The following is a 14565-nucleotide window of genomic DNA, read 5'->3' as shown; positions in this document are numbered from 1 at the left end:
GATTTGTGTTTAGAACATATACATATCACCTATTTAACAAAGCATTTGTACACAGAACTCTCGAATTTAATAAGACGAACAGGAATAAAAAAACGGGCAAAGGTCTTAAACTGACTCTTCACAAAAGATGTAGAAATAGTCACAAACAGAAAACTATTCCAGTGACGCTGGCGCCAAAGAGGAAACGAACCCTCATCTCAGCCTAAAAGGTCTTTGAAACGAGAGTTTAACAAGAGAGTTTCTTTTTTTTCTCTTTTTAAAAATTTTTATTTTTTTTTTACAAATAGTTTATTGTCAAATTAGTTTCCACATAACACTCAGTGCTCATCCCCACAAGTGTCCTCCTCCATGCCCATCCCCCCTGCCCCCCATATCCATCAGTCCTCCGTTTTTGTCAGCATTCAAGAGTCTCTCATGGTTGGCCTCTCTCCCTTTCCCCCACCATTTCCGCCCTTCTTCTCCCCCTTGTTCCTCCGTCAAGTTCCCAGGAGGAGAGTTTCTTAAATACTCTTTGCTAAAAGAAAAACAGGCAAAAAGATACGTCGTTTACTAGACATCAACCACTTAATTTCTCACAGATTGCACATAAGAGTAAACAACACCTAAGCACCACTTCACCGGAAACGGGCGGACGCTCTCGGGTCTTGAAGGAAGGCGAGAGGAAGTAGAGAGCGCAGGCGTGTTCGAAGCTCTCAGATTGGACGACTGACTCCAATAGGGGGGAAGGGGACAGGACAAAAAAAAGGGCCAGCTCAGGTATAGGAGCGTCGGGCCAGATGCTCCTCAAGAGCTCCTAGACACGCCCACCTGCGCGCGCACCCTTCAGTTAAACACTCCCTTTGAGACAGTGATCTCGCGTTATTTGTCCCGACTCTCGCGGAGTTTAGCGTGGCACTGGGAGGCAGGGCCCGTGGGAGGGGGTGGTGGTCCGTTAGTGGCGTTGGGCTCCGGCCGCTGCGGTGGCAGCGCTTTCTCCTCTGCTCACGGGGAACTGCTCAGGCTGGAGGCTAACCAGGTGAAGAGCTCGCCCGCATATGTGTGCGCGGTACTTGGGAGTCGGGAGGCCCGGCGCCGGAGGGGACCCCGTCTCAGCCTCCAGTGGTATCGAGACAGGCCGACGCGAGGCGACCGTGGCGCGGGCTCCGCCCCAGCCTTCGCCCAAGCTCCCTCCCTGAAGGCTTTCCTCCCCCTTTCTCCTAGCTCTTGCCGCCGCCTCGGTCGCGATGGGGGCGCAGGACCGGCCGCAGTGCCACTTCGACATCGAGATCAACCGGGAGCCGGGTGAGCCGGAGACTGGGCTCCTGCTGGGGCCTGGACAATCCCTGGGGAAGGGGAGGGGCTCTCCCCTCATCAACACTCCCCCAAGCCGTTTTGGGAGCGGGTAGACGCAGTCCGCACTGAGCGAAAATCTATAGAAAGGAGATTTTCTATGGAAAATCTATGGCCCGAATACACCGTTCCCATTCTACTCGGAGTCCGGGCCTCGCCCTCCCAGGCCCCTTGCGGGGACACTACGGCCTGCACCCCCGGACTGCGTGTTCGTAGCCTGTCTGGCGCCAAGATAAAGGGGTGCAACCCTCGGACTTTTTCCCTTAGTGTCTCTAGGGGCAAACACTCCCAATTCCTGTTTCTGGTATTTTTCTGTCTACTGTGAGGTTTGGACTCGTATATTGTCTTTCCTAAAGGTTGTGTATCATTAGTAGATTAACTCCACTAATATTTTTCCTTAAGTGTCTTCAGCTAGAATTTCTCGGTTCGTGGGAAAATGACTTTCTGAAAGTCTTGTGCGATCAACCAAAGCAGTGTGTGCCAGCAGGCTTGCAGCACGAATGCACGTAGCATTAATGTTTCGTCTTTAGGAAAACCATTCGTTAGTATAGTTTATTGAAAATAAAATATTTTCTTCGGAAGAGTAGTTGCGACGTAGCGGAGCCTTCAGGTTTCCGAACTGTTAGCGTCCTCCTCCCCCCCCCCCAAATCTGTGACAGAAATTTTAGTTGGAACCATATATAAAGTCTTTGTGCAGCGTCTTGTTCAGCAGATTCTTACAGATTCTTATTGAGAGCCAGCAACTGTTCAAGACTGGGGATAGCAGTGAATAAAACAAAGGACTCTCTTCCTTGTAGTTTGTATTCTGTTTTGGGGAAGACAGACCATAAACAAGGGGAAAAAATACAGTAGGGGTACTGTTCTGATAAGTTGGTCAGAAAAAGCCTTTTCTTTTGAGGTGACAGTTAAACAGGCATCTGCAGGAGATGAGGGGAGCCATTGTGGATATCTTTGAGGAGCATTCCTGCCAACAGAAGTTAGTACAAAGGTCCTGAGGAGGGAGTGTGTTTGCATGTTTGAGAACTGCTGGAAACCCAGGGTGGAGTAGAGGAGGGATGAGAGTAGCAGCAAATGGCTGTAGATCGTAGTGCGGACTTCGGCGACTCTGAGATAAGATATTGAAGAGTTTTGAGCAAAGGAATGTTGTAATCTTAGAAGTCTTGTTGCATTCTCAGTTTTTAATATCTTGAGGCTTGATGGATCTTAAGCCTTACACTATAGTGAATCCATGTTTCGGATAACAGGGCTTATGTTTTTTTAAGAATTAAAAATAGCATACTCATCAAATGTATTAAGTAAAACAGAGTCTGTAAAATAGAGGAGTATAAAATACTCCTCTCCTAGTACATATATTTATATCCTAGATTTGCAAATAACCTTTGTTATAAAAAATCTATAGAAGATGTTTGGTAACTGTTGAATGAACTTCAGTCCCCAACATCTGAAGAAATTCATTATATAATACATACCATTCTGACAGAAGTGGCCAGCAGTTTTGAGAACACTGAAACATACAAGGAATGTTTATACTGTTCTAGGTTGAACCAGTTGATACTTGGCAATTTTATATGGTTCATTATCGTATATAATACTTTTAGCACTTTTCAGTGTATTATCTAAGTAGTAGGTAATTGATTTTTACACAGCCTTTAAGGATCACTTCAATTGTTTGAAGTGAGGTATCCCACTTTATAGGATTTAGGTATTAGCAAGTATGTCATTTGAGTACTTAGCCAAGTGATATTCTTGACTTCTTGAATTGTTAATAATTTGCTTAATGTAAATACAAAGTAGTAACAAAGAGCCGTACTGACCATATTAATAAGAGATCAAGAAGTATTGATAAAAATTGAGTTGAATACAACACAGAATGTATTCTCTTACATTACTATCAATGGAGATGTGTGTGCTTTATAACAAGTTAACTACAAAATGAGTGCAAGTATATATTAGAAAAGGAAGAGTCTTTTTTTTTAAGTTTATTTTGAGATTGAGCGAGCATGTTCTGTTAAATATAGTTTTTAAAAAATTATTAAGGTTTGATATGTTCTATTTTAGGTGAGGGGGAAGAGAGAGAGGTTGGAGAGAGAATCTTAAGCAGGCTCTGCACTTTCAGCACAGAGGCCTGTGCTTGCGAGGCTTGATGTGAGGCCCTATCTCACAAATCATGAGGTGATCTGAGCCGAGATCAAGAGTGAGTTGCTTGACCTCCTGAGCCATCCAGGCACCCCAGGAAGAGTCTTTATATATGAGTTTTTCTCTATGAATCCAATAAGATGGTTCCTATTTGAAATAATTCCAGACTGTATCCTAGGAATTTTTTTCAGAAGGTTTTTAACTAAAATTTTCATTTCTTTAATAGTTGCAGAACTGTTCATGTTATTTCTTCTTGAGTGAGTTTTTCTGTGGGATCTATAGTGATAGCTCTTCTTTCATTTCTGATACTGATAATCTGTGTCCTTTGTCTTTTTCCTTGGTTTGTTTGGCTAGAAGTTTATCATATTTAATATCATTTCAAAAAACTAGATTTTGGTTGATTTTTTTTCTCCCACTATTTTCCTTGAGTTTTAATGATTTCTGCTCTTCATTTCCTTTCTAATGCTTGATTTGGCTTACATTTGCTCTTTTTCGAGTTCCTTTAAGGTGGACACTTGGATTGTTGACTTGAGACCTTTCTTTTCTAATGTAAGAATTTAATGTTATAAATTTCCTTCGGTATGCAGAACCCCACAAATTTTGATGTATTGTTTATTTTATTTTAGTTCAAAATATTTTCTAATTTTCTTTGAGGCTTAGTCTTTGGCTCATGAATTATTGAGAAGTGTTTTGGGGCACCTTGGTGTCTCAGTCGGTTATGTGACTGACTCTTGATTTCGGCTCAGGTCATGGTCTCATGGTTTGTGGGTTTAGGCCCCTCATTGGGCTCTGGCTGTCAGCGCTTGGGATTCTCTTTGCCCCTCTCTCAGCCTCTCTGCTCTTCCCCTGTTCTCACAGATGTGCTTACACACTCTCTCTCAAAATAATAAACTTAAAAAAAAAAAAAGAAGTGTTTTCGTTTCTAAGTACAGTACTTGGATATTTTGCAGTTGTCTTTTTAAAAAATATATATTTTTTTAATGTTTTATTTATTTCTGAGAGAGAGAGAGACAGCATGAGCAGGGGAGGGTCAGAGAGAGAGGGAAACACAGAATCTGAAACAGGCTCCAGGCTCTGAGCCTGACGCGGGGCTTGAACCCACAAATCGTGAGATCATGACCTGAGCTGAAGTCGGACGCTTAACCAACTAAGCCACCCAGGTGCCCCTGCAGTTGTCTTTCTGTTAATGATTTCTAGTTTAATTCCATTATGGTCAGAGAATATACTTTGTATGACCTTAGTTCTTTTAAATTTATTAACGTTTGATACGTTCTATTTTAGTGAATTTCCCATGTGTACTTGAATGTCTATTTTGCTATTTTTGTGTGGAGTGTTCTACATTTTTTTTTTTAAGTTTTTAAAAAATGTTTATGTATTTATTTTGAGAGAGAGCATGAGTGAGGAGGGGCAGAAAAAGAGGGAGAGAGAGAATCCCAAATAGACTCCACACTGCCAGTGCAGAGCTGGAGGCAGGGCTTGAACTCATGAACTGTGAGGTCATTACCTGAGCCAAAATCAAGAGCCAGATGTTTAACTGACTGAGCCACCCAGGCACTCCTCTGTAGAGTGTTCTACAAATGTCAGTTTGAAGCAGTTGGCTTAATAGTGTTGTTCAGTTCTATATTCTGGCTGATTTTTTTGTCCCCTTGTTTTATTGATTACCAAGGAAGGAGTATTGAAGTCTCTATAATTGAATAACCTATAATTGTGGATTTATTTCTTCTTTCAATTCTATTAGTTTTTGCTTAATTTACTTTGAGGCTCTCTTTAGGGCGAATACATACACCTTTAGGATTGTTATGTCTTCCCAGTTAATTGAGCCTTTTGTCATTACGTAATAACCCTTTTTAATTTCCTTGCTTCAAAGCTTACTTTGGCTAATGTAAATGCTGCTACTCCAGGTTTTTTTTGTGTGTTTATATGTCATTTTCTATCCTTTTAATCTTAACTTCTATTTAAAGTGGGTTTCTTGTAGATGGTAAATAGATGGATCTTTTTTTTTTTTATGGATCTTGTTTTTTAATACATTCTCATAAGCTTTCAATCATATATTTAGAATATTTACATTCAATGTAATTATTTGGATTTGTCTAATATTTGTTTTTGCTTCCTCTGTTTTCTATTTTGGATTCTTGGAAATTTTTTAGTATTTAAAATTTTTCTATTGATTTTTTTGATGGTCTCTATAGTTTTCTTTTGATGCAGTTTTAATAAAAAATTTATTATACAACAGTAATATAATCAACACTTTTCCAAATCCAAATGATACTAAATACAGATCTACGTGGTGGATCAGAGGGACTCCAGCAAATTATATGGATTCGATCTCTGAATTGTTTTTTTAGTTGTTACTCTAAAGATTACAACATACATACTTGGCTTTTCGTGGTGTACCTAGAACTAATGTTGTACCACTTCAGGTGAAATGTTGAAACCATCCCACCATATAATAACCCTTTACCTCTTACTTTGTATTGTATTTGTCATATGTATTACATTTACAAACATTGAAAAACCTTTGCTTTCAAACATCAAACATACTAGCTTAAGAGGAGAAAAAATACTCTCATTATTTACTCACATATTTACTATTCTGTTGCTCACATGTGTTCATTCCTGAAGTCTAAAGTTCCCTTTGGTATCATTCCCTTCCACCTGAAGAACTGGCTTAAAGTATTTCTTTTAGAGCAGATCTTCTAGCAACAAATTCTCTTTGTTAATTTTGTTTTTGTTTTTAACCTGAGAATTTTACTTTGCCATTATTCTTGAAATAAATTTTCAGTAGTTGTAGAATTCTGGGTTGACAGCTACTTTCTTTTAGCACTTGAAAAATGTTCACTGCCTTCTGGTCAGTTCGGTTTCTGATAAGAAATCCGTAGTCATTCAGATTGTTTTGCCCCATACGTAATGTGTTACTTTTGTCTGACTGCTTTTAAGATTTTTACTCTTAGGTTTTATTTTATTTAAAAAAAAAGTTTTATTTTTAATGTTTTATTTTTGAGAGAGAGAGAAAGAGAGAGAGAGAGAGAGAGAGACAGCATGAGCAGGGGAGGGTCAGAGAGAGAGGGAGACACAGAATCCGAAACAGGCTCCAGGCTCTGAGCTAGCTGTCAGCACAGAGCCTGACATAGGGCTTGAACCCACGAACCGTGAGATCATGACCTGAGCTGAAGTCAGACGCTTAACTGACTGAGCCACCCACGCGCCCCATGTTTTATTTATTTCTGAGAGAGAGAGAGAGAGAAACAGCGTGAGCAGGGGAGGGTCAGAGAGAGAGTGGGATATAGAATCTGAAGACAGCCTCCAGGCTCTGAGCTGGCTGTCAGCAGAGAGCCTGACGCGGGGCTCAAACCCATGAACTGCAAGATCATGACCTGAACTGAAGCTGGACACTTAACCGACTGACCCACCCAGGTGCCCCTGAGGTTTACTGATCTTGAATCCGTGTTTGTCTTTTGCCATATTTAAGACCTTTTCAGCTAATATTTCTCCACCTGTTTTCTGTCCAACACTTTTTTCCCTATCTTTCCAGGACATTGATGACACAAATATCAAACCTTTTGATGTTACCTCACGAGTCCAAGGCTTTGTTCAGTTTTTTTACCTCCCAATATTTTTTCTCTCTGTTTTTGAGATTGGATAATTTCTATTAATTGGTCAAGTTCACTGATTTTTTCCTTTTGTCTCCATTGTACTGTTGAGCCCACCTAATGAATTTTAATGTCGATAAATGTTGAATTATATCCTGGACATTTTGCACATTTTGTTACATTACCTAGAGTCTAGTGTAAATCATGTGGAGAATGTCCACTATTGTTGTTATTGGTGGTGATGATGATGATACTATAGTAGATGGTCACTCTGTTGTTTAGAGTCACATCCACTCATGCATAATGCGTGGATGAGCCCTGGAGTTGGTACTTTATGGGGCTGTTTTCTTGAGGGAGCTCCCTCTTTGAGATTTCCTCAACACGTTTTGGCCCTTAAAGATTCCCTTCTTTGGGGGCGCCTGGGTGGCTTAGTCGGTTAAGCTTCCGACTTTCGCTTAGGTCATGATCTCGTGGTTCGTGGGTTCGGGCCCCGCGTCGGGCTCTGCGCTGACTGCCAGCTCAGAGCCTGGACCCTGTTTTAGTCTGTGACTCCCTCTCTCTCTGACCCTCCCCTGCTCACGCTGTCTCTCTCTCTTTCTCTCCTAGAAATAAATAAAACATTAAAAAAAAAAAAAGATTCCCTTCTTTGGTCATCTGGCCAGAAAGCTAGGGTTTTAATTTCCTTACTCTGCCATGTACTTCTCATGATCATGTCTGTCTCTGAGGCTAAGTGGCAAGAGAATAGAGAGTAAAAGAGCAGCAGAGGGGCACCTGGGTGTGCAGTCGGTTAAGTGTCCAACTCTTGGTTTCAGCTCAGGTCATGATCTCTCGGGTGTTGGATTTGAGTCCTGCATCGGGCTCTGCACTGCTGGTGTGGAGCCTGCTTGGGAATCTCTCTCTTTCCCTCTCTCTCTCTCTCTCTCTCTCTCTGCCTGCCCCTTCCCCTCCCCCACATGCACTCCCTCTGTCAATATAAATCAATTTAAAAGAAAAAAAGCAGCAAGGATTGTTATGCTCTTGGGAACACAGTTCCTGCAGTCGGAAAGATTTGCCTCCCACTGCTCTTAGGCTACCGTCACTGTGGAATTGCCTAGGAGCTAGAATGGGGGAGAGTGGGAGAAACAGAAAATGAGATTTCCCCCATTCACTGTGATGTGTAGAGTTCTCTTTCCTGCTCCCTAGACTAGAAATAGAGGGCTTTCCTCAGAGCTCTTTTCTGTACCCAGAGTGCAGTTCTGGGTTTCAGATTGCTTTTGATTCCAGGCTACGAGATAAGGTAGGAAAACAAAATTCATTACCAATTCTGTGGGCTTTTGTGTTGTTTCTGCAGTCTGGCTTCTTCCATTCATTTTTTCAGTCCTTAGATCATCGTTCCATGCTTCCTGTCCAAGGTTTTTTAGTTCAGTTGCATTCAGTGAGAAAGTTAGGGTGGTATATATTTGTTCCATCTAGACTTCCTTATAAGGAGGTCTGAATCTAGAATTCCTTAGACATTTCTAAAGATGTTAATTGATAGAAATTAGCCGGTCATGTCTTTACAGATATGTTAGTGTTTTCTGAAGGCATTAGCTTTTTGAATGAAATGTGTGATATGTACATATATGTATGTATGTGTATGTGTGTACATATGTATGTATATATGTATATATACATATGTATGTATGTATATATGTATATATACATATGTATGTATGTATGTATGTATGTGAAATCCTCTTTGACAACCTCACTTTTTCTGTCAGACTCACTCTTCTCTGGTTAAATGTTAATTTTCTAGGATTGTTAGTGAGAACCTCCCAGGGTGGACATGAAATAGTGATCTTGTTTTTCTCTCGTTTGGTGCCTCGGAAGCTTGCCTTTTCATTCAGATCCTTGTACCAAGAAATTGGGAACCCAAGGAGCCCTGTTTTAGATACCTATTAGTAAACTGATTTAAGCCAGGTTAGTCAAGAATGGCCATTAGGTTTTTTAAGTACATATTGGGGAGTTGGCAATGAGTTAGGTGCAGACCATAGATTGCCTTTGTCATAATCTTGCTACCAGGGTACCTCCAAAAGTCACATTTTGCCAGCACATAGTCATTAGCAGGCAAGTATGCCCACACGTAAGAAACCACCAGTTCTGTAAGTTTGATGAAGTCCCAGTTCTGTTTTTTTTCAGTGCTTGAAGCACTCTTTATGTGAAAGATTTCTGCTCTTGAAAATTGTAACACAAATGTTTATCAGGCACCGGAGTACTTTAAACTCGGGGCTAGACTCAAGATTTTTTGGTGGACCTAGCCTCAGGTTCTGCTCCAAAGAGTGACCCTCCAGATTCATTTGTCCTGTTAATGAAAGGGCATGGATTATCTCCAAATATTTTTATTCAGTCTGTATATCACTAATTCTGAACATCACTAATTGCTAATTCTAAGACCTCTGGTTGGTGAGAGATAAAGATAGCCAAAGTATTTTTAGTAGCCACCTCTGAGGTTTGGCCTTTGATTGTCACCTCTGCAGGGTGTTTCTTTCTGGTTAAGGTGTAGTTTAAACTCATGATTGCTTTGTATCAGAATGTCTATGAAAGATATCTTAAAGTAAATTATAGTTATAATGTACTACATGATAGTAGTAAAATGGTGTAGGCCTTTTATTTTCAAATTGCAAGATGTTTTCATGAGGCTCCGGGGTGTCAAGCAGCCATTTGTTCGCTTGCATCCTCTCAGTATGCAGTGGTTTCCCACAGGTTAAAGGACATGTGATGACACAACAGATATAATGCGGGAGCAGGCAGGAAACCCTGTCTTCTGCCACCCCAGACATTAGTTAGATTTGCAAACATGTAAAACAGTAACACTTGAAAACTTTTTTTCATTTTTGAAAATATAAATTATTAAAAACATTTGTGTTAACATGTGATGAGTTATTTTATTGAAAATTGATTAATATTTCTTAAAATTTCTCCACCTTAATTTCTAATATGGTAAATATCAGTAAATATAAACCCATATACAAAGTCTTTAAGGTCCTCAATAGTTGTTAAGAATATAGTGGGGTTCTGAGGCCAAAAGTTTTGAGAACTGCTATTCTAGACACATGCTTTCAAGAATGCAAANCATTTAAAAAAAAAAAAAAGAATGCAAATATTGGGCTTTATCTACAGATGTTTTGAACTTTTTGCTTGGATATAATTTCATATTTATAAGAAGTTGAAAAACAGAAATAGTAAAAATCATCCATCTGTCCTTTATCCAGAATCATCTGTTATATTTTATACCATTTGTTCTCTCTACACACACAATTTTTTTCTGAACCGTCTGAGGGTAAGTTACCTACATCATGGCTCTTTACTCTTAAATACTTCAGTGTATAGTATTTAGCATATTTGTTAAGAATAGAGATATTTCTTAACTACAGTGTAGTTGTTAACTTTATAAATTTGGATTGATGTGATACTTTAATCCACCATCTCTGTATTCCTTCCATAAAATATCAATTATAGCATTTTTTCTCTTCCAATACAAAATCTAATCTAGCATCAGATATTACATTCAGCTGTCATGTCACTTTATCCTCCTCTTTTTGAAATAAAATGTTTATCTCTTTTGAGAGAGAGTCTGTGCCTGGGCAAAATCAAAGAAGAGGCAAAGAGAGAGGGAGAGAGTATCCCAAGCAGATTCTGTACCACCAGCTCCTACTGATGTGGAGCTTGGTCTCACAAACTGTGAGATCATGACCTGAACTGAAATAAAGAGTCAGATACTTAACCAACTGAGCCACTCAGGCACCCCATCCTCCATTTTTATAGCTTTGTTTCTTTTATGACATTGACATTTTAGAGGAATACAGTGCCCTTCCCTCGTTTTTAAGTAGAACATTACATTTTGTGTTTGTCAGAGGCTTGAAGTTCATCTTCAAAAGTGATAACCAGGGTATTTCTTTAGAGGAATGTTCAACTTTGGATTTTTTATGTGGGCCTTAGAGCAATATCACAGAACCCTGGCAATTCATCAAAATGGGCAAAGAAGAGGGTAAATAGTTGAAATTGGTGGGTTTACTTTATTGCTTACGATTCACATGGATTCAAATAATTGAACTGGAAATGGAGTACTACTTGTGACCTTGGGTAAGCCACTTGACTTCTTTGTAGAAAGGAAATACTATCAGTTTTGTCTTAATGTGCTTCTGAAGATACCACAGCATAATTTGCTTATCTTCAAAATTATCCTTTAAACTTTAGACTTACACTCAATAGAGTTTCTCCTTTGAGAGTGAGGCATGTGGGGATCTGGTATATTCTGAGGGAACAGAAGATTGTGTCTGCCATCTCAACCTTACCCTGGTTCTCAACTCATAAATAGAGTGACTGGATGCAGTAGTCTGCACTATTTAAATGATTTCTTCCCTTTTTTATACTCACAAATTAAATAGGACTCCAGTGTAATCGTTCCTGGGTAGTAAGGTTGTTAGGAAGACTAATAAAGTAATGGAATCAGCTGTCTTATAGATTGTGTTTTTTTTAACATGAGTTTATTGTGATGGTATGGATTAATTAAGGAGAACGGGTTTAATTAGTTTTATTACAAAACAAATTACTGTTTGTATTACAACAATCAGATAACAAGGTGAGACACTGGTGTAGGAGGCAAGGGCAGTTGGGCAGCACTGCTCTTCTAAGTTATTCTAGTCTGTTCCAACTGATCTGAAATACCACAAGAAGGGTTATGTTAGTGACAGTGCTAGGAAAAGGGGACAGAATAAGGTGTGGTCAATTGTAGGATTCCCACAGTGATGTTTAAGTTCTACAATATACGCTTGTAGCTAAAAGCATGCTTTTGTTAGAGATACTCCTAACAAAAATGTGCAACCTCACATTTCCTTGTCCCCCAAACTCCCATTTTCCTGTAGAAACAGTTGTTTTTATATGTGATTTTTGACAATGCAGTGTTTCTTTAAATTCTGTTGTGTTATTTTAAGAGCAGACTGTTATCTCTAAAGAATCTAGCAGAGTGACATAAGTTTTCTTTAAGTTGCTTTAATTATTACATGTACATGAACATGAGCGTGTGCACTGAGTTAAATACAGCTTTTATATTAAGGTATTGTTTAGACAGATCTTTGTAGATTAAGCCTTTTTCAAATTTTAGAGAAAAAGCTTGTTTCAGGTTTCTGTAAGCAAGAGGGTTTGGTGTTTTTTTTTTTTTTCTCTTTTCTCTTTTATTAGTATTATTATTTCTTAAGAAATTTGGCCTGGAGAATTCCAATCCAGACCTGACTAGATGGTTTTGAAGGCAGACACATATGGGTTTTTATGGGGACTTTTAGAGGAGAGAGTTGACTTCTTAGCACCTTCCTTTCCCTTCACTTTCTCTGCCTCAAAAATCTCATGTGACATATACAAACTTTGCTTTTCCCTTTTCTACTTTTAACATAAGATGGCTATTTCTTGTCTAACTCCCACCTCCTATCCCCCCACTGAATTCCTGTTATTTTTCTACCTTTGTTTTTCATCTGTCAGTGTTGTTGCAAAGGGAATTCTGACATTGGTGGCATGAACTACCTGTCCAGTATGATTCCTTATAAAGTCTTAAAGCTTTTCAGAATATGTAACTTTCAGCCTGGATCCTTGGTAGAACATAGCATTTACACAGATGGTTAGGTGTTCAGTAAACAGTTATCTTACTGGGAATAAAAGCAGATGGAAACTAAAAAGATTTCTTTAGGTAGCCAGAAGAAAGCTCAGGCTAAAAAGGGCAAGACTTAGCTGACTAACAGAATTATCTAGAATTGAGATAATGCTTTCAAAATTATCTCAAAAATTGAATTCTAAACCCCTACTGTGAATGCCTTACTGTGTAAGTCTTGCTGCAGGTAGTACCCTATTTTAGTTTCATTGTGTTTCAGGAGACTCTGTCTTAAGTAGATTGCTGTATAGTGAGATCTTGAATTCCTGTTTCCAGTCCTTACAGACTTGTACACATCATTGAAGCTTGATTCTTAAGTAAGGTGTGAGTAGAGGGGGTAAAAAGAGTAGATTCTCTCTATTCAGATTGGGTATCCAGCATGAAGGGGAAAAGATAAGTTATGTCCCTAAATTAAGCTCCAGGAAAGGAATCCTCATAGGTAATGCAGATTAATATGAAGACTCTGACATTTTCATCACAGAACTGCAGTGACACTAGTAGTTTGGAAATGACCCAAACAGACAAACCAGACAGTGTGACCTACTACAGCTGCTGCTCTGCTCTCTGCCTCCCTGTTCTTACCTAGCTGTCGTCACCACCTGCAAAACTTCATGTTTTTTTTTAGAAGTTTGATTCTGGAAGTAGAAGAAGGAGACTGAAAAGCAGGAATAAATCGAGGGTATGTAGCTTCTGCCCCAAAACAGTCATCTTTCCCAGAGAGCCTGAAAGTCTCCACATGACCTTTCCATATGAACTGGAGTTCTGGGTAAATACGCGTTCCTTTTTAAGAATGCTGTTCATCTCTGGGAAGGGTTGTTTGTATATATAACCTGAGCTTGTGCAGCAACCTGCTTCTTTTTTACAATGTTTGTTTATTTATTTTGAGAGAGAGGGAGCATGTGCAAGTAGGAGAGGGGCGAGTGGGGGTGGAGAGGGAGAGAGAGGGAGAGAGAGAGAACATCAAGCAGGCCTGTGCTGTCAGCATAGAGCCAGCTCAGGGCTCCAGGGCTCGGTCTCACGAATCGTGAGATCATGACCTGAGCTGAAGTCAAGAGTCAGATGCTTAACTGACTGAGCCTCCCAGGTGCCCCAAGACTGCTTTCTTCCAAACTGTTTGATGAGAGAGCCACTCTGGGAGTTGTGTTTGGGTCAAGGGAAAATCAGTGATGTTACAGCCTGGGAAGACAGCTGAGTATACATATTGGAAAGAACACTGGATGAGGACTTAGAAGACAGGCCCTTTATACCCATTTTACAGGTGAGGAGAGTCTCAGAGGGGCTAATTGATCCAGCCAAGATCATGTAGCTAGTAATTGTGAAAGCCAGGACTCTAGCCTAGGTTTTCTTTCTTAACCGAGTGTGGCTGCTATGTAAAACCTAGGGTTTAGTATTGTGAAGTTTCTGGAAGAGCAGAGCAGATTTGAGGAGAGTGCTGAGTAGGGCAGCATTAGGATATTTGTTGGCTGGGGAGTGGAGTGCCTAAGATGGGAAAGAAGATAGATACGGCAGTAGGAATTCTTCAACAAAAAAGCAAAAAATATTTCCCAAATGTATCTTCCATTATCCTTGTATGCAGGAAGGAATGAAAAACTCCTTTCACCTCTTCCTCTCTTTCTAGAATTTTAGCTAATACTGTTAGCTGTTTGCTTGATTACATCAGTATTATAGATCAGGTAGGCTTTCTTGGCTATCCTCAGAACTTAATCGCCACTTATAACATTGTTTCTATTTGAAAATATTTTCCACGTTCCTAACCACCAATTTGAAGATGGTTTTTTAAACATGTAAGATTCAGGTTAGAGACTGCCAGTGTTTATGACTGACACATCAGGGAAAGAAAGGCATATT

General features: G+C 39.7%; 1 protein-coding gene across 7 annotated transcripts in view; it reads left to right on the top strand.

The window, feature by feature from the left end:
* The first annotated feature begins 882 nt into the window (after window positions 1–882).
* The window catches only part of NKTR (natural killer cell triggering receptor), a 56140-nt gene continuing 42457 nt past the window's right edge, over window positions 883–14565 (top strand). For 5 of the 7 annotated variants that reach the window (XR_013332528.1, XM_077753721.1, XM_077753719.1 and 2 more), the window contains exons 1-2: window positions 883–1015; window positions 1201–1281. Coding sequence is in view for 6 of the 7 variants with exons in the window: in XM_077753721.1 (XP_077609847.1) it covers window positions 1224–1281 (58 nt within the window). In the remaining variant the exon portion in view is untranslated. The remainder of the gene's footprint in view (window positions 1016–1200; window positions 1282–14565) is intronic. The other 2 variants (XM_077753718.1, XM_077753717.1) reach the window with 1 other exon arrangement.

Source organism: Crocuta crocuta, unplaced genomic scaffold, assembly GCF_008692635.1.
Source record: "Crocuta crocuta isolate KB4526 unplaced genomic scaffold, BGI_CrCroc_1.0 scaffold655, whole genome shotgun sequence".
Taxonomy (NCBI): domain Eukaryota; kingdom Metazoa; phylum Chordata; class Mammalia; order Carnivora; family Hyaenidae; genus Crocuta; species Crocuta crocuta.
Note: the sequence above shows the minus strand (reverse complement) of the source record. Positions and strands in the feature narration are given on the sequence as shown.